This window comes from Eptatretus burgeri, chromosome 9, assembly GCF_056783735.1.
Source record: "Eptatretus burgeri isolate ZD-2024b chromosome 9, Ebu_testis_v1, whole genome shotgun sequence".
In the NCBI taxonomy this organism is placed as follows: Eukaryota; Metazoa; Chordata; class Myxini; order Myxiniformes; family Myxinidae; genus Eptatretus; species Eptatretus burgeri.
In genome coordinates this window covers 63,882,083-63,900,989 of record NC_140969.1, presented here as the reverse complement: position 1 = coordinate 63,900,989, position 18,907 = coordinate 63,882,083, and the positions used below count along the sequence as shown (strand labels likewise).

Here is an 18,907-nt window from a genome sequence, read left to right as displayed (position 1 = left end):
TGCAGCCTATGTTGATCTCTGTAAAGCGTTCGATTCAGTGAATCGGGATGTCCTCTGGAGGATTCTTGGTCTTCGTGGGGTGCCACCAAAACTGATCGATCTGATGTCTGAACTCTACTCTGGTACTGAGAGTGCTGTGAAGTGTGGTGGTACCATCTCTGACTTATTTCCAGTTGTTACTGGAGTTCGTCAGGGGTGTGTACTTGCCCCCACACTTTTCAGCACTTGTATGGACTGGATTTTTGGGAGGATGTCGGAGAGATCAAGTTGCGGTGCATCGTTTGGCAATGTCAAGATCTCGGACCTTGATTTTGCAGATGATGCAGTCATCTTTGCGGAGACTTTAGACATCCTCTTGGGGGCCCTCGAGGTGCTGAATGAGGAGTCGGAGCCGTTGGGATTACGGATTTCTTGGGTCAAAACAAAGATCCAGGCTTTCGGTGACATCTTGGATGCTGCTGTCCTGTCTGTGTCAGTTTGTGGTGAGGATGTTGAGGTCGTGGATAGATTCACTTACCTTGGCAGTGATATTCATGTCTCCGCAGGTTGTGAGCCGGAGGTCAATAGACGTCTGGGTCGGGCCTGGGGAGTCATGGATTCACTGGATCATGGGGTGTGGCGCTGCCGGTACCTGTGCGGGAGGACGAAAGTCCGAGTCTTCAGGTCCTTGGTACTTCCAGTCTTGCTCTATGGGTGCGAGACTTGGACTTTGACCAAGGATCTGAGACGGAGACTTAATTCCTTTGGTACCAGGTCTCTTCGGAGAATCCTTGGCTATCGCTGGTCGGATTTTGTGTCCAACGAGCGGTTGCTGAGAGAGACTCGGATGAGATTTGTTACCTGCATAGTCCGTGAGCGTCAGCTGCGGCTGTATGGACATGTGGCTCGTTTTCCTGACGCTGATCCTGCTCACCAGATTCTCTCAGCGAGGGAGTCTCATGAGTGGAGGAGGCCAGTGGGCCGACCACGTGCCTCATGGTTGCAGCAGGTTGACCATCATCTCAAGGAGATGGGGATGGGCCTGGCATCTGCCTGGGGGATGGCCAGACGGAGGCCCCTGGAGTACCGGCGGAAAGTGGACGCAGCGACGCGCTGTTCTGGCACATGCTCCCATACCTGACCTGATATATATATATATATGTATGTATATATATATATATATGTATGTATATATATATATATGTATGTATATATATATATATATGTATGTATATATATGTATGTATATATATATATATATATATATATATGTATGTATATATATATATATATATATATATATATATATATATATATATATATATGTATGTATATGTATATATGTATGTATGTATATGTATATATGTATGTATATATATATATATATGTATGTATATATATATATATATATATGTATGTATATATATATATATATGTATGTATATATATATATATATATGTATGTATATGTATATATATATGTATGTATATATATATATATATATATATATATGTATGTATATATGTATGTATGTATATATATATATATATATATATATATATATATATATATATATATATATATATATATATATATATATATATGTATATATAGCCTGGTGTTGGCGCAGTGGTTAGGGCAGCGGCTTGGGATCCTAGCGTCCTGAGTTCAAGTCCCGTTGGGCCACTGAATTAATACACCAGGGGGTTGACTCAGCCTGTCATCCTTCCGAGGTCGGCGAAATGAGTACCAGTGTACTGGACCGGTGTATACCCTGGTTAAAATAGGTGTACCATATCCCTGTGTCGTAAGAGGCGACCAGGGTTGCGTCAGGAAGGGCCTCAATTCCACATTCTATAAAGACCATCTCTGGATCAAGCTAAGTGCCAGAATCGAGGAAGGATTTTCTTTAATTTTGTTTTCCCTTGTCTGTATGTAAGTTTGTGTGTATTGGCGCCTCGACTTAGACTTTAGTTTACCTCACATATTATCTTCTGATTATGGTCCTTTGTAAATTTTTGTATATTTTCATAAAATTCCGAGTTTATTTTAAGTTGCCGTGTCCATGTAATTGTTGTGTGGTTCGAGTATAATCCCCCCCCCCACCCCCGTGCATCCATCTGTGCCTCTGTCGCTCCGCCATTGCGCCCCATCCCTCTCACGTGCGTTATAATCTCTGAGGATCAACGTATCTGCCTCCTAATAAGGAAAACCGCTCGACTATTCAGGCTGACAGTGTTGACCGCCCGTCACCACAATTTGGGTCGGGGGATTCACTTGGACCGCCAGCTCCCTGACAATATATATAAGTCGCACAATATATTAAAAAGTTATAGACAGATTTGAACGAAACTCAGTGGACCTTTTGTGTATGTGACGAAGACTAATTGATTGGATTTTGGTGAAGATCTGAATGCAGATACGGATACAATGATTATTTAATTTTTTGAGTGGTTCTTTACCACTGTAGATCGGGCGAAAAAGGATATATTGCAAGATATTTCAAAATGGTGTGGACAGATTATGACAAAACTAGGTGGATGAGTTGGGTAGGTGACAAGAACAAGCTGATTAGATTTGCCCCTGTGACAAGGACGATTACGCCATTTATTTATTGGATGCAGACCAGCCCTATCAGTGGGCTGCAAAACGTAAACCGTTCAGCTTGGAAAAGATATGTGCTCTACTGAGTGCCGTTCAAGGTATAGCTTCGTCACTTGTGCTATTCCGCTGAATTAAATGTAAATGCTTTCATAATACATATGTCCATGGATTTATATAAACAGAAACAACATGGAAAATCGTGTTCCATGCTTTGTAACATTATTTGCAAGTTTTAGTAGGTTTATCCAGGTATGTAAATGCTAAGTAATTGGTCTTGCAGACTGTTGTAAAAACGGAGATGTAGGGATGGCCTCTGTACAAGTGTCAAATGATCTCTGTGAATGGGGGGTGGGTGGTGGGGGGGGGGGCTCCCTTATCTGCATGAACGTCAATAATTGCACAATAAAGTGTTGGCTTTGGTTCCACCTTATTGGTGTGCCATTATTATTATTATTATTATTATTATTATTATTATTATTATTATTATTATTATTATTTTATTTTTTTTACTTTCATAGCTGAGCCGAAAAGTGCTCAAACACTTTGCCTCATCCAAACACTTGTTTCTGTTTTTATAACGAGGCAATAGTGTCAGCAACACAAACCATACAGAGTTTACACAATTATGCGCACATAATAAAGCTGACAAATAGCTTTGTGAAGCCTATGTATATCGTTTTTTTTATTCTGCAAGGCTTTCCTTTTAGCAGTCATTCAACTTGGACACATCTGACTGACTGGTGGCAGATATTTGATGGAAGATTTGGGCACCCAGGCATAGAGAAAGGGTTTCATGTGTTTCATGTGTTTCATTCAATAACGTCCTGCATGACTAGGTTTCTTTGCTGCCATTTCAGCTGTGCACTGAGTAATCTCAAGAAAGTGTCGCTGGAGCTTGGAGGCAAATCTCCACTTATTATCTTCAACGATTGTGACATTGACAAAGCCGTGAGGATGGTAGGTTTGCCATTAGCATTTTTTACCTACATACATTTGTGATTTCAATTTTCAAGACGTATCGATGTTAAACGTGAACTCCACCTAAGGTAGTGACTTGCAATGCTGCTAAATAACTGTGAAGTGAAGAGGAATGTTTCCAGTGGATGCATCTCCCTCTCCCTCTCATTTTGTTTTCATTCTCCCTTCCTCTCCTGTTTTACCAGGGCATGAGTGCTGTGTTCTTTAACAAAGGTGAAAACTGCATTGCAGCAGGAAGACTCTTCGTGGAAGAATCCATCCATGATGCTTTTGTTGAGCAAGTGGTGAGGCACTCATGTGGAGGGAACCACAAAATGTGGGAGGCATGAAACCACTACTCTGCAGTACTTGCTTCAGGAGCCAAAACAAGCTTGTAGTTCCCTGCCACAGCTCTTGACGTGGTGTTCATGTAATTTTTGAGAACGCCACATTGGCTAAAATTAATGCAATAGTATGGCATGCAAACATCATTGTGATCCATTCATTAACCATTTCCATTTTCATCAATCTGTTTGATTTTCAATTATCTTTCTTCTCTTTTGTCACAATTTACATCAGAGATGTAGTGGTACATATGATCAGAGCTGTTTTACTAATTACCAGTGTGATTATTTATTCAGGTTCTGATTAGCCTGAGCATCAGAGCGTAGGGTGTCACATCTGGCCCAACACTAACTTTTGCATGCAACACATATGCACGGCAGCTTTCAGGAATTTACAGGGTACCTTGTATTTTGCTTCTGGTAGTTGGCAGAGATCAAGAAGATGAAAATCGGAGACCCCTTGGATCGGTCGACAGACCACGGTCCACAGAATCATGAGGCTCACCTTGAGAAACTTCTGGAGTATTGTGAGGTTGGAGTCAAGGAGGGCGCCACACTCGTATACGGTGGACGAAAGGTGCCTCGTCAAGGTGAAGTTTGCACTACTCACATTGAAGCTTTATTCTTAGTCTCTAACAGCAAAGCCACATCTGATGTTGAAATGACGAAAATTATGATACTTAGCAATATATAATCTGTGAGCATTGTGTATATTATACAAATTTGGCGATGAACAAGGATAAAGCAAATTATTGGTGAACACAGAATAAAGCTTTACATAAAAGTCTATTTGTGTAACTATTTTAATGAGCCTACATAAGCATATCAGTTTGGGTGGTGAATAACAAGCTGCTATTTTAATGGTTGGTTGTTACGATGCAAGTCTCGGTGTTCTGCAGTTTACAGCTTCGGAGATATATTGTACCTCACGGACTTCTTCTGGTTTCACTCCGATATGGTTTCTAGCAGATGGTAGCGTACTCAGCTATCACTGGCCAATTGGCACAGCTTACCAGGCTACCCAATCTGTCACAATGAAACTGCAATGAAAAAATACTTTTCCTCCTAAACAGCACAGACTCAGCAAAGGTCCATGGCTAAAAGCAAAACTACTCGATAACGCTTGTACCTGTTAGGCCCGAGTCAGGAAGTGCCACGGTTTACACAAAATACAAGTTTCAAGTAGTCAATGCCTGCAGTTTGGTTTACACAGTACCCCTTCCCTTCCCTCCCCCACCCCCCACAGCATTTCCTGCTCTTTCATTGAAACTGCACAGATTTGTATGGGAAAGGAATCTTCTTTTTCCGTACACAGCATGCGGCTGTGGGTAACATCATTTGCTGAGGGTGCTACTGTGCCACTGATGCATTGCCCCCATGTAGGTTAGAGCAGGAATTTTTAATTTGTTCATGGTGTCAGAGATAGCTTACCGACTCTTCCGAAGGACACTGTGTGATCTTTTGTGTCCACCAACTAATCCTGGTAGACGGGACGCCAGTTTAATGTCCATTTGAGGGACGGTACACACATTGATGAATCGTTGAGAAGAATGATGTAGCACTGGTTATAGTTAATGGTGTGATGTCCTCTTCATATGCTTCAATCTTTACAGAGCTTCAATTTCCTGTTCTGTGCTTGGCAACACACTCCATCTCTTTATCTCTCTTTCCCCCACTCTCCCCTCTCTCATCTCTTTATGAAAAGGATTTTTCATGGAACCAACCGTGTTGACAAACGTTGAAGATCACATGTATGTTGCTAAAGAAGAATCATTTGGACCTGTGATGGTGATTTCAAAGTTCACGGATGGGTAAGCAAGAACTCTCAACCAATTGCTCCAATTTTAAACTGAGGAATGATGTGAGAAGTACCATTTGAGTGATGAGAGATAAATTTAAACTTCGATGCACAAACACTGACGATTTAAATGAATAACAAGTCTGAAGTGTGACCGTGTTACAGCTTGGCATGCCAGGAGAAGAAAATTTGTGTTCAGAGTAAAACTATCCCCACAAAGCAATCAGAACTGATCGAGTAAAAATGGCAAATTGCATCTTGAGGTGTATAAATAGGAGTGCATTGCTTTCGATACTGGGGTATTGTACATTCCTTTACTCACCTACAATGAACAGTTTTTTGTAAAAGTTAGGTGTCATGTCAATATTTACATGCCAATCAACTATTGATTATATAAATGATGGATATTAGGATGACGAACAAAACCTCACAATGCTTTGGCAATCTTTATAATATATTTAGCATTCCTTGTTGGTTCTCAGTGCTTTAAGAGAATGGAAGTCAGAAGCCATTCTAAATAACACTTGTAACCTGTTGTGTAACACTCAAATAAGCATTCGGAATGTTCTGAGATGTTTGTGTGGTGATCTTGTTGATAGGGATGTGGAGGGTGTGCTGAAGCGTGCTAACAACACGGAGTACGGCCTGGCATCGGGAGTGTTCACACGTGACATTGGGAAGGCTATGTATGTATGCGAACGTCTGCAAGCTGGCACGGTATTTGTGAACACGTACAACAAGACCGATGTTGCCGCACCATTTGGAGGTTTCAAACAGTCCGGATTTGGCAAGGACCTCGGTGAGCAAGCAAGACAAATTTGCACTCATCACGCTTTTAATGTTATGAGAAAGACTATTTGGCATAATAATGTCTTTTCATTGATTTCTCCCATATTCCCTTGCTTCATCTGTTCATTCCTGTTTAAGCTACTTGGAAATATCCACTCCCTCCGGGAACGAAGTTGGGTGTTGGTGAAACTCCTTGCACAATGCCATGACCACAGGCCCCTGTCCCCTTTGTAAAAATCATGTTTGTACCCCTCCATCCCCTCGGCATTATATTCAAATTCGACTTGGATTAATATGCATATGTCATTGCCTTTTGTCCGGGTCACCCCCCCCCCCACACCTCAGGGGGTGAGGGGCCAATTTTAATGGTTCCCATGACTGTCTTACATGTGCCCTCAGCATGATTGCAAAATATTATACTATAGAGAACGGCCAAGGCTTTTTCAATTTTATAATGTTCATACATGCACACATACATACATATGTACCTACGTACAGGTAGTGGAGAAAGAATGGAAACACCAATATAAAGCCACTTAATAGGGTGTTGGTTCACCACGTGGGGTCATTACGGCCTGTATGCACCGTAGCATAGAGTCCACTAGTGTCTGGAATTCTGCAGGAGGGATGCAGCACTATTCTTCCACAAGACAGTCAATCAACTTACAACTCTTTGATTGGGGGTGGAAAACGCTGTCTTCGGTGTCGTTCTACAATATCCCATAAATGCTCGATTGGGTTCAGATCTGGTGACAGAAGACCATGACAAATGGATAACATCAGTGTCATGCTCATCAAACCATTGGTCTCTGTCAATGGGGGCATTGTCATCCTGGAAGACACTCTTCCCTCCAGGAAATAAATTGCAACATGGGGTGAAGATGATCACTCTGTGCCATTAAGTAGTGATTGGCATTGACCTTGCCTTCTCAGGGAATAACTACACCCAAACCATACCAGGAAAATGCGCCCTACAACATCACAGAACCACCAGACCCCATTCACTGTTGGAACTAAACATTTAGGGTTGTAGAGTTATTTAGGTTGGTGCCACATGTGCACTCGCCCATTTGTCAAGAACATGGTGAAGGATGATTCATCTGAAAGTATCGCATTTCTCCACTGATCGGTAGTCCATTGCCTGTGCTCTTTGCACTACTGGGCTTGCAAATGTGCATTTCCAGATGTGATGAGTGGTTTGTGCACTGCAACCCAACTATGGTATCCCACTCTGGAGTTCTTGGTGGACTGTTTCGATGAAACTAGCTGCTCGTGGCCTAGGTTGAAATTTACAGTCAATTGATCTGCAGTTGCTCACATGCTTTGCCTTGTACTTCAAATCGATGCACCAAAATCACAATCCTGGAGTATGTGCTTCCACCCACTATTGCTGTTTGCTGATGGTGTTCCATGCTGTTCCATGCTGTTCCATGCTGACATCACTTTAAACACAGTTGCTCGTGAAACATCAGAAAGTTGAGCTGTCTTTGTCACAACTTCCTGCCAAATGCACCCCAACAATCACCCCTCTTCCAAAGTCACTGAGGTCTCTTCATGCAGCCATGCGAGCTATAATTATAGGCAACCAGGCCTGTGCAGCATTTTTAACTTATCTGCAATTTAAATTCCAGATAAGGTATTGTCATTGCGCACCATCTGTCCATCTCCTATTTCGACTTTTCTGGACAAACTGCTGGGCCGATCCAGCTGAAATTTGGCAGCAACGTTCCTCTCCTGACTGGTAACAGGAATTGCAAAGCTCGTTCCGGTCACATGACTTTAAGTAGATCAAAATGGCCAACTTAGGAAATTTCTTCAAAAATCTTATCCAGACCCACCAGTCAGAATGCCACCAAATTTGGGTTACAATATTAGGCCAGGGTAGGGATGTTTAATTGCGGAGGTCATGCCGATCACATGACCAGAAGTGTGTCAAAATGGTGGTCGTGCAAATCCTTCCAAAATCTTCTTCTCCAGACCAACCAGTCAAAATGCTACCAAATTTGGGTTGCAACATTCGGCTCAGGTAGGGGTGTTGATTATATTGAAGAAGTCATGCCAATCACTTGACCACAAATGTGTCAAAATGGTAGACTTTGTAAATGTTTGGGAAAATCGCGTAAATTCCTTCAAAAACTTTGTTCTCTCGACCAACCAGTCAAAATGCTACCAAATTTGGGTTGCAACATTCGGCTCAGGTCGGGGTGTTGATTATATTGAAGAAGTCATGCCAATCACTTGACCAGCCAGAAGTGTGTCAAAATGGTAGACTTTGTAAATGTTTGGGAAAAGTGCGTAAATTCCTTCAAAAACTTTCCTCTCTCGACCAACCAGTCATAATGCTATCAAATTTGGGTTGCAGCATTAGGCCAGGGCCCAGATAAGCTACAGGTCCAGTGGTCCTATTTTTAATTTTTAAGTGATTCTTCATAATTGAGAGATGGGGCCAAAAACGAAATGTTGCACGATGTCTCAAAAAGTTGTAGACGGACAAAATGACAAAACTTTTACAAAACTTGGTGGATGATTTGGGTCTGTGACAAGAACAAGCTAATTTGGTTTTGGTTCAGGTCCGGATGCAAATCCGGCCTCTCAATGCGATAGAAAACCTAAAATGTTCAGCCTGGCGGAGGCGTGCGCTCTACCGGGTGTCATTCTAGTATTCATTTTGTTTTTCCCTTCATGCATCATAATAAATAGATGGCCACTTATCCAACTCCGTTCGGCTCATCACTGGTAATGATAACCTATAACTCGGTCATGTGGAATGAAAGAAAGCAAATTTACATGCAATAATAATTCGAAAAGTAAGCGTATTTTGAAAACATTTTTCAATTTGCTATTCGCGTTCAGCCAATCCCAAACGTTCCGTTGTCATGGTGGCAGTAAGGAAAATAAAGAGCAATTTACATAAAAACCAACAAACAAAGAAAACCCACCAGGATTATTGAATCGAGGCAACGAAGCAGAAATGTGCTAATTTGGTGAAGGTCTGGCATGTTTGATAATGAAACATTAATTTTTATTTCGCTCATGCAAAACTCATTTGCCTGTTTCTATTTATTGTGATTCCAGAAGGGGCTTGAAGGTTTAAAAAGCATGAAGCCAAATTGTTTCTCCAACACCATTGTTTTCGTCTCTAATATACGAAAAGCTGTTTGCCATATCAATAGGAAGTCATTATAAATAGATGTAAAAATGAAACATTTGCATTTTATATTGAACTATTATATGGTGAAAATTTTTTTTAATTATCAAGTGGCATATTAAGATGTGGATCCAATTGGGGGCACGGGTTGGGGGGGGGGGATTATGTGGTGTCCGAAAGTCCCTCCACTCCACCCTCCCACTTTCCTTTCCTTCTTTCATCACGCACGACTGATCAATTGTACCTTTAGATGGAGGATTACATTGTGTTTTCCTCTCGATTGTTTGATACCATCTGTTACTAAACTGTCTGCATGCACTTGTGGACAGTATCCAATGTAGACTTTACTTGTAATCACCTTAAACATTCAAAGGAAAGTTATTGATAAGACTTGGTGGTGTAATGGTTAGAGCATCTCATCCGATTCTGGGAGGTCAGCGTTTTGAACCCCGGTCGAGTCAAGCCAAAACTTTAAAAATAGAACATGCTGCTTCCTTGCTTGATGCTCAGCATTTAAAAGGAGATAGCACAGGCAAACAACCATAGGTTGTCAATCACAGCACAGGCTTTGATGGGCCAAGTGGCCTCCTGTGTTGTCCCTTGTCAGATAATTCATTATTATGAACCTATGGTGCCACGACTGCATTAACCAGTTTCTCGACATGTGAACCCATCCCAACAAAAACCCTTCTCTCCCTTTCCAAAATGACCAATCTCTCCTGATATTACATGATAATTTGCCATTTCTGTACCAGTTTAGTCTCAAAACTCCTGCTGTGCACAGATATCTCCATGACTCGTCATTTTGTTGGTTTTTTTGCTTCTTTTCCAGGTGAAGAAGCACTGAATGAATACCTGCGGACGAAGGCTGTCACGCTCGAGTACTGAATGATACATGGGATTCAGGAGAAGCCTCTTTTGTGCAGCTGTATGCTTGCATTTGTGTACAGTATCCAATGCAGTGTTCACCTGAAATTTCCTTTAACATTCACAGGAAAGTTATTGCTCACATAGTAGGAATGCTTTCCTCGAAACACTGCGGAAAAAAACTGTCACCGGACACGGATTGGGCGCCATCACATTGAATCTCCTGAGAGATTGTTCTTATGGTGGAGATGAAGCTTTTGGACAGAGCCAACTCTTCACAATCATTGATTTCTGACTGCCGAGTCCTACCTGCTTGGCATAAAGAACGTGAGCTGGTTCTGTAAGCGGTATTTTGAAAATGTTGATTTTCTTTGTAAGAATGTGTTTATAATATAGTTTGCCAATAGCTTCAGTGTTCAACCAAACAAAAGATAATTGCAACAGCTATATGTGGAAGACTGCTCTCCAAGATGTTTTACTTGGAGACCTATATAATTGTAGAAGTGGTTGCTCATCCTCCTGCTTCCAGAGAAGGAAGCAGAAAATTGTGTCGACATCAATCCTGTCCATGGTGAATGAGTTAGGAAGTGATCATAGTGGCTTCTCAGGTCCTTGGGGTGTATTTGGTGTTTATTAAATCATCAAAGTGGTACGTACTTGACTATGCAATGCCTGATATATATATATATATATATATATATATATATATATATATATATATATATATATATATATATATATATATATATATATATATATATATATATATATATATATATATGTTTTCCATTGTCCAATGGGATGATGCAGAAGTAGTGCACTCACTTTTGTTCTGTCCAGTCGGGGTTTGATTCTTGTATAAGCTGTCTCACTGGTGCTTGGGCAGAGCGAAGCATCAATATGTGAGCCGTCCTTCAGATGGACATTAAGTTGGATGTCTGATCTGCCAGCATTAGTTGGTGGACGTCAACGATCCCACAGTGTCCTTCGTGGTGAGTTGGCGAGTTATGGCTGGCACCCTGATACAAATTCCAAATCCCTGCCCTAATCCACTCGACTCAAATATCAGACCTGTGTCCAGGTGGTTCGTGAAACTTGGACAAAAACTTTCTCCAGTAGTAGTGATACAGTTTTTGCTTTTTTGTTCTTTGTGATCCTGATGCATGGTAAACTTTGGTAAACTGAAGTGAATGTACATGATCATTTTCTCCGTTTATATTTTGTCCGAAACTTGACTTCCAGAAACGTACACGCATTTGTCGGTGCATGTAAGCACAGCAATTATGATGCGAGCCCCGAACAAGCACCCAACTTAGAGCATAACTTGATCCATCGGACAAAAAAACATTTTATTTGTTTATTAATTTATTTTATTTCCATATTTGGCAAATATTTTGTCATTGATTCGCATTTTCCTTTCCAACTCTTGAGAGACTTCAATTTTCACCGTTTCTGGAAGCTGTTGCTTAATCGGTCAAAAGGCTTGTTCTTTCACTTTCCAATTGCTCAACTTACTGTGCTGCCAGGGCAGTGTGGATGTGTAACTTTATGTGCCACACCATGCTATGTATGTCTTTCATTGTTGCTAAATGTAAGAACCCTTTGCGCTTATTTTATCTTCATTCAATCGCCACATGTAGCAACTTGAAAACTGATGATATCAATAATATTGTTAATTGGTTTAGAACACATTATACAGTATATCCAAATGTTTGGTTCACATTATGGGATATCGAATAATAAATAATAATATGGTTTTAACATCTGGGGCAAAATTAAATACGTTGTTAGATTTTAAACTTTTTTGGCGTTTTTCTAAACTTATAACATGGAAATAGAATTGTTTTAAAGTCTGATTACGATGAAGTAAGACTAATCTTATATTACGGTGTTGTTTTGGTCAGTCGTCATGTCTTCGCATTTAGCAATGGCAATTGAGTAAAAGCAACACGTGACTAACACGTGTGCCAGTACGAACATGTGCCAACTCTAAGCTAGCCTTTGTTTACATTCTCTTTTCTAAAAATGAAAATCTTGCCACATTGAATCCCTCCTTTCCTCTTGTGTGCAACACATGGCTACCAGTTGCATCACTTGTTTGGGGTGCAGCTGAGCTGCCGATGCAGTTCCCCCTGTAAGTTGCAGCAGGAGTTTGGAATTTGGCTGTGTGCCGGTGATATGAGTAGCTCGTCTCTTCTTCAGCCACTTTGAATCAAACAGACTGAAGGAAATTGTTCTCTCGCTTTGTTTTTCATAGCTTTTCAAAATAGGAATGAAGAAAGCATGTTACTTTAACATATGCTGCTTGGCAATTTCAAAATAAATTACCAATTCTCTATTATCGACGTGGACACTTTATTGCAAACCAATGCTTGCTACACGATGTACTCTTGGAGATGTACAAATAGATAAAGGGCCATCCAAATATTACATACACAAAAAGATGGAATTTTTTCCTCTTTGTAACCGAGAAATTCATTATTTTTCCTTTGTCACATGGGCAGCTCGAGTTTGGTGAAATCTTAATTCCCCCATCTTAAGCCGCTGTCACACCTTGACATTTTAGCCAGCGTATGGCAACGTATTAAAATGTATGTAAAACCCTGGCGTACGCTGAACCATTGATGTTTTTTTCCAGTTTTGGGCATATTCATAACGAGTTGGACGTATGCATAACATATTAGTAACGTACACAGAACGTTTCGATAACATATACTCTAGATAACTGATACCAACGAATGCTTAGCGTGTTGTCGGCGTTCACAACCTATGCTCAACGATAGTCAAACTTATGCATAGCGCGGCGGCGTATCGCCGACGATCACGTGGCGTAGCCTATTAAAAGGCTGCGGCTCCACGATTCAAATCATAACCGCACTAGACATCGAAGTGTCAAGCCGCTGTCACACCTTGACGTTTTAGCCAGTGTATGCCGACGTATGAAAAACTTGCCAAATACGCTGGCACACGTCGAATACGTTATGGGTAAGTTTTGTATACGTAAAGAGCACGCTGAAGCACGCTGGCATATGTCGTAGTACGTCGAGTACGTCGACAAATTTTAAGCATGCTGAAAATTTTTCGACGTTTGTCCGGCGTATGACGCACACGTTCCGCATACGCTGGCCATAAGTTGTAGGCACGTTATGCGATCATTGACACACGTCGACACACGTTACTTGTAAGTTACTCATAAGTCGAAACACGTCAAGGTAATGTTTAGCGTACCTGAAACTTATTTCTCACCAATGAGTATCGTGCTTTGAACCTATGAGTATCGTGCTTTGAACCTATGAGTAACGTGCTTTGAACCTATGTGTAACATATCTCCAACGTATATTGACATATGTAGACGTATTTGACGTCTTCCGGACAACCACAGAACTTACTGAACGTGTTACTAACTTACAGCTACCGTATAATGGCGTATTGGCAGTGTTTCGGGGAATTGGTATTTAAAAATGGGGTTCACACAGGAGGAACCCGTCAGGGTTCCAGACTCCATGTTTTTTTTTTTCTTTTTCGACATGACGGTGATGTTGACACTTCGATTTCTAGTGCGGTTATGATTTAAATCGTTGAGCGGCAGCCTATTACTTATATTACTAGCTGAAACCCCGTCACAGACGGATTCCGTTCATTCAACCACTTCAACCAGCTCACACACACTTGAGGGACATGGACTGGACAGGGTGTACTTGCCCCCGCCTACTCATCCCCCGCCCCTGCCCCATTCAATTTGCTTACCCCTGCCCAAAAATGTAATTACCCCAGCCCTGCCTCTTCACTCCCCGCCCCCCGTCTTTTGATTCCCCATCCCACTTGCCCCCGGGCCCCCACTCCCCTGTCCACCCCCTCACACTCAACTCCGCCTCATTCAACCCAGCCCCCGCCCCATTTCCCCGTCTCCCGCTTTCAATTTGCTTACCTCCGCCCAAAAATTTGCTTACCTTGCCCCCCACCTCTTCTCTCATCACCCCCATCTCAACGAAAAGTGTTTATTCTGCTTCAGCATTGAAAGTTGACAATTGCCACTATGCGCGATGCACTCTTACAGGTACGAAGTTTCTTTCATTCCAGGTCACAGTACCGAGAAAAACGTGATGCGACCGCTTGGAGGAGCACAAAATTGGTCCTTCAGTATTAATATATAGATAGATAGAAGATACAGAAGACGCCACTTTATAAATCCACGGTTATAAAATCCAGCCGCTGATTGTGACCAAAATGAGTTGGAACGGAATTTTAGATCGAGAAATCTGCCGTTTAATAAATCCACCTGCTTGGCATGTGTGAGGTCTCAACCTAAGCTTGATGTAGTATGCGCTGCCGCAGAGTGAAAAAAAACCCACCAACAACAGCAACTGGTGACGGACTTCGAATCCCGCCGCCGCTCGAATCCCTCTGACCCTGAATCCCAATAGCCAAGGGAAGAAAGCGACGATGAACCCGAGCCGATGCCAAGAGCGGCAGAGATGCGGACGGCACTTGCCAAATTGGATAGGGGACTGCAGCTCTCAGGTTTTGCCCATTCCGATTTCCGCCACGTGACTGATTCAATAAAGGAACATTTGCGCAAAACCTTCCCTCCCAAGCAAGCGACCTTAGAGAGATTCTTTTGAACAATCCCCTTGTCACCGTTTGATAAATCAATGTTTTTGTAGCATAAAGCAGGGTTTAACGACATTCGCTTTTTGTCTTATCTATCCAGTAGGTGGCTGAAAATAGGTTCTCCGCTTAATAAATCCAGCCGGTTAATAAATCCGATTTATAAAGCGGTGTCTACTGTACAATGTTTCTTGTTACATTTTTTGTTACAAATTCACATTCTGAGGTAGTCACCATGTGCAGAAGAGGATTTTACATTGCAGACGCTATTTTCGAGGAGTGGAATTAGTAATTACACCTCTCGGCAGTAATTTTCTGACGACGGATGTAATGGCGTCAGCGAATAACCGATGATGTCATGACGTCCTGACGCCTCTCAGCGGTGACCTCACACGTCACCATGTAAACATATGTAAAACGAAAAGTGTTTATTCTGCTTCAGAGTTGAAGTTTGACTATTGCCACTATGCGCGATGCACTCTTACAGGTACGAAGTTTCTTTCAGTCCAGGTCACATTACCGAGAAAAACGTGACGCGACCGCTAGGAGGAGCACAAAATTGGTCCTTCAGTATTAATACATAGATATTATAACCGCACTAGAAATCGAAGTGTCAACATCACCGTCAATCCAAAGAAAAAAAACAAACAAACAAACAAAAAAAAAACATGGAGTCTGGAACACTGACGCTAAACATTACCTCGACGTGTTTCGACTTATGAGTAACTTACAAGTAACGTGTGTCGACGTGTGTCAATGATCGCGTAACGTGCCTACAACACGTTACTCATAGGTTAGAAATAAGTTTCGGGTATGCGAACCATTACCTCGATGTGTTTCGACTTATGAGTAACTTACAAGTAACGTGTGTCAACGATCGCGTAACGTGCCTACAACTTATGGCCAGCGTTATGCGGAACGTGTGAGTCATACGCTGGCATACGTCATAAAATTTTGAGCATGTTAAAATTTGTCGACGAGCTCGGCGTACTACGACGTATGCCAGCGTACTACGACGTATGCCAGCGTACTATGACGTATGCCAGCGTACTATGACGTATGCCAGCGTACTACGACGTATGCTAGCGTACTACGACGTATGCCAGCGTGCTCTTAACGAATACAAAACTTACCCATAACGTATTCGACGTGTGCCAGCGTTTTAGACAAATTTTTCATACATCGGCATACGCTGGCTAAATCGCCAAGGTGTGACAGCGGCTTTAGGCAACTTGGGATGTGATCGATGAGTAAGCAGTGCCACATCAGATCCTTGGAATTAACAGAGAAGAGCAATGCTTATCAGGTGGTGTCATCAAACACACGATACTCATTTTGAATGATACCGATCTATTACGAAAGTCACACGATTATGTTGGCCGTTTCTTGCGTTTTACTCAGAATGCTTTGACCAGTGTGACGTTATTGCCTGTATTACTCAGCCAGGGTAGACAACATCATTGCCCAATGTTTTTACCTGTTCAACAAGAAAAGTAAATCCCACAGCAACCTTGAACCACCCCTTGTATAACGTCTTATCGAGAGTACAGTTTAGAAATCGTATTCCCGAATCATTTTGCACAGTATTGTTCATCGTATTTATTTTACCATATTGCATTTTGATCTTTCTTTCCAAAGGACAGATAAAACATCTTGATCAGGCTTTCCTCAAAGTACCACCTGTGCCAGACCCGCATAAAAAAGATAATCAAAAGATGCTTGCCAACATTCATCATCGCATTGTGTGTAGCAGGTGATCACTGGTTTGCATCATTGCCAGGGAGCACAGCTGTGCTGCTGATGCAACGCCCCCTGTAGGTTAGAGCAGGAATTTGGAATTTGTTCAGGTTGTCGCCTTCTCTTCGCTAAGAACACCATGGAATGTTTAATGTCCACCAACTAATGTGGGCAGATGGGACACCCAGTTTAATGTCCTTTTGAGGGATGGCACACACATTGATGAATTGCCCTGCTTTATATGAAACACCAGGGTCACAGTTTCTAGCTGGGTTGGGATTTGAACCTAGGCTACATAGCTCAAAGGTGAGTGTACATACCTATAGGCTATCCTGCCTGCTAATACCTGCCAACATTGACCACCAAACACCCAAGCAATGGGACATGCAGGGTAAATAAATATAAAACAGAGTGATAAGCAATGGAAAAGGGTACTGCATACAATGGCAAGTATTGTCAGCAATTAAATGCACTATATACAGGAATTAATTCTTTGCATTACTTTATTAACCTCCGCCATCTTCGAAGATGCATGGAGGTTACTGTTTTCACCCCTTTCTGTTTGTTTGTTTGTGAACAGTATTATGGAAAAACTCCTCGACGGATTTCGACGAAACTTGGTGGGGGGGGGGGGTTAGGTATGGTCCAAGGATCATGCCATTAAATTTTGGACTTGGTCCTCCTCCCCCCCCCCAAAAAAAATTGTTAGAGAAAAAAAAATGGTTTTTTTTGCATTTCTACATGTTTTAAGTGATTTCCAACCCCCCCCCCCCAATTTTTTTTTTTGCATTTCTCCATGTTTTAAGTGATTTCCAACCCCCCCCCCCCAAAAAAAAAAAATGTTGGAGAAAAGAACTATGACTCTGTCAGCACTGTTGACATCATATTTAATGAATAAGATATAAGGTTCACTTGAGTGACCCAGCAGTATTGCCGGCGGAGGTTTTACACTCTCCCGAGTGCTCCCCCTCTAGTTTATTTCTTCATTTATTTTCTCTTTTTCCATGTGGTACTCCCAGGATTATTCATCTTCCAAAATCATCTCCAAAAAAACCAAAAGTATGGGTAAAAATCAAATCTCCCAGGATTATTCTTCTCCATAAATATGTTACAATATATTCATTGTATGATGTCATAAGATACTGGAATATCTTTGCCTGACATTGGCTTAGCGGTTAGGGTGATGGCTTGGGATCCTAGGGTCCTGAGTTTGAGTCCCGTTGGCTGCTGAATAAACACCAGAGGGTTGACTCAGCCTGTCATCCTTCCGAGGTCGGCGAAATGAGCATCAGTATACTGGAAATAGGGGCACTGCATCAGCGGCATAGCCGTGCCCCTAACCAATGATGCAACCAGCAGCCAAAAAAAAGGCAGCAAACGAAGGGAACTGGAACATCTGAAGGTACGATGTCATAAGATCCTGGAAGAAAATGATTCCAAATTATAAATGGGAATCGAGGCAAGGATGAATCATCAGCAATCTGATGATAAACAAAAATTCCACCTTTTTATGTATGTAATATTTGGATGGCCCTTTCTCCATTTGTACATGCATAGGTCATGTGGTAATGGGAGATGAATAGTATGCCAGCGCAATGGTGTTTAAAATAAATAAATTACATCGATGAGGAGGGCATTAACCAGACTTGGGGGTGTAATGGTTGGAGTGTCCACTGAGTCTGGGAGGACAGTGGTTCGAACCCCAGTTGAGTCATACCAAAGACTTTTAAAATGGTATGTCTTGCTTCCTTGCTTGATGCTCAGCATTTATAAAGGATAGAGTATGGACAAATAACCATAGGTTGGGCAACCATGGCACAGGATTGATGGGCCAAATGGTCTCCTCCTGCATTTGAAGTTCTTTAGAAGAGAACTCATCAGTACTCTGTCTCTGAATTTGTCCCGATCACACATGTGCAGAGAGGCGTGAGTTTTTTTTTTGTACTCTGTCTGCCTGCCTGGCAGTCAAACAAAATTGAGAATAATTGCAAATAGAAAACATAGTTTTTAGGGATGTCATAAAGGACACATACAACAAGCATGAAGAACTAATTTAGCGTGTTAAATAAGGTGGT

General features: G+C 41.7%; 1 protein-coding gene across 1 annotated transcript in view; it reads left to right on the top strand.

The window, feature by feature from the left end:
* Window positions 1-12,828, top strand: part of LOC147020217 (mitochondrial 10-formyltetrahydrofolate dehydrogenase-like) — a 271,323-nt gene extending 258,495 nt beyond the window's left edge. The window contains exons 18-23 of the mRNA XM_085893782.1: window positions 3,442-3,541; window positions 3,748-3,846; window positions 4,310-4,475; window positions 5,591-5,696; window positions 6,283-6,482; window positions 10,453-12,828. Coding sequence (XP_085749908.1) covers window positions 3,442-3,541; window positions 3,748-3,846; window positions 4,310-4,475; window positions 5,591-5,696; window positions 6,283-6,482; window positions 10,453-10,508 — 727 coding nt within the window. The 3' untranslated portion in view covers window positions 10,509-12,828. The remainder of the gene's footprint in view (window positions 1-3,441; window positions 3,542-3,747; window positions 3,847-4,309; window positions 4,476-5,590; window positions 5,697-6,282; window positions 6,483-10,452) is intronic.
* The last annotated feature ends 6,079 nt before the right edge of the window (window positions 12,829-18,907 follow it).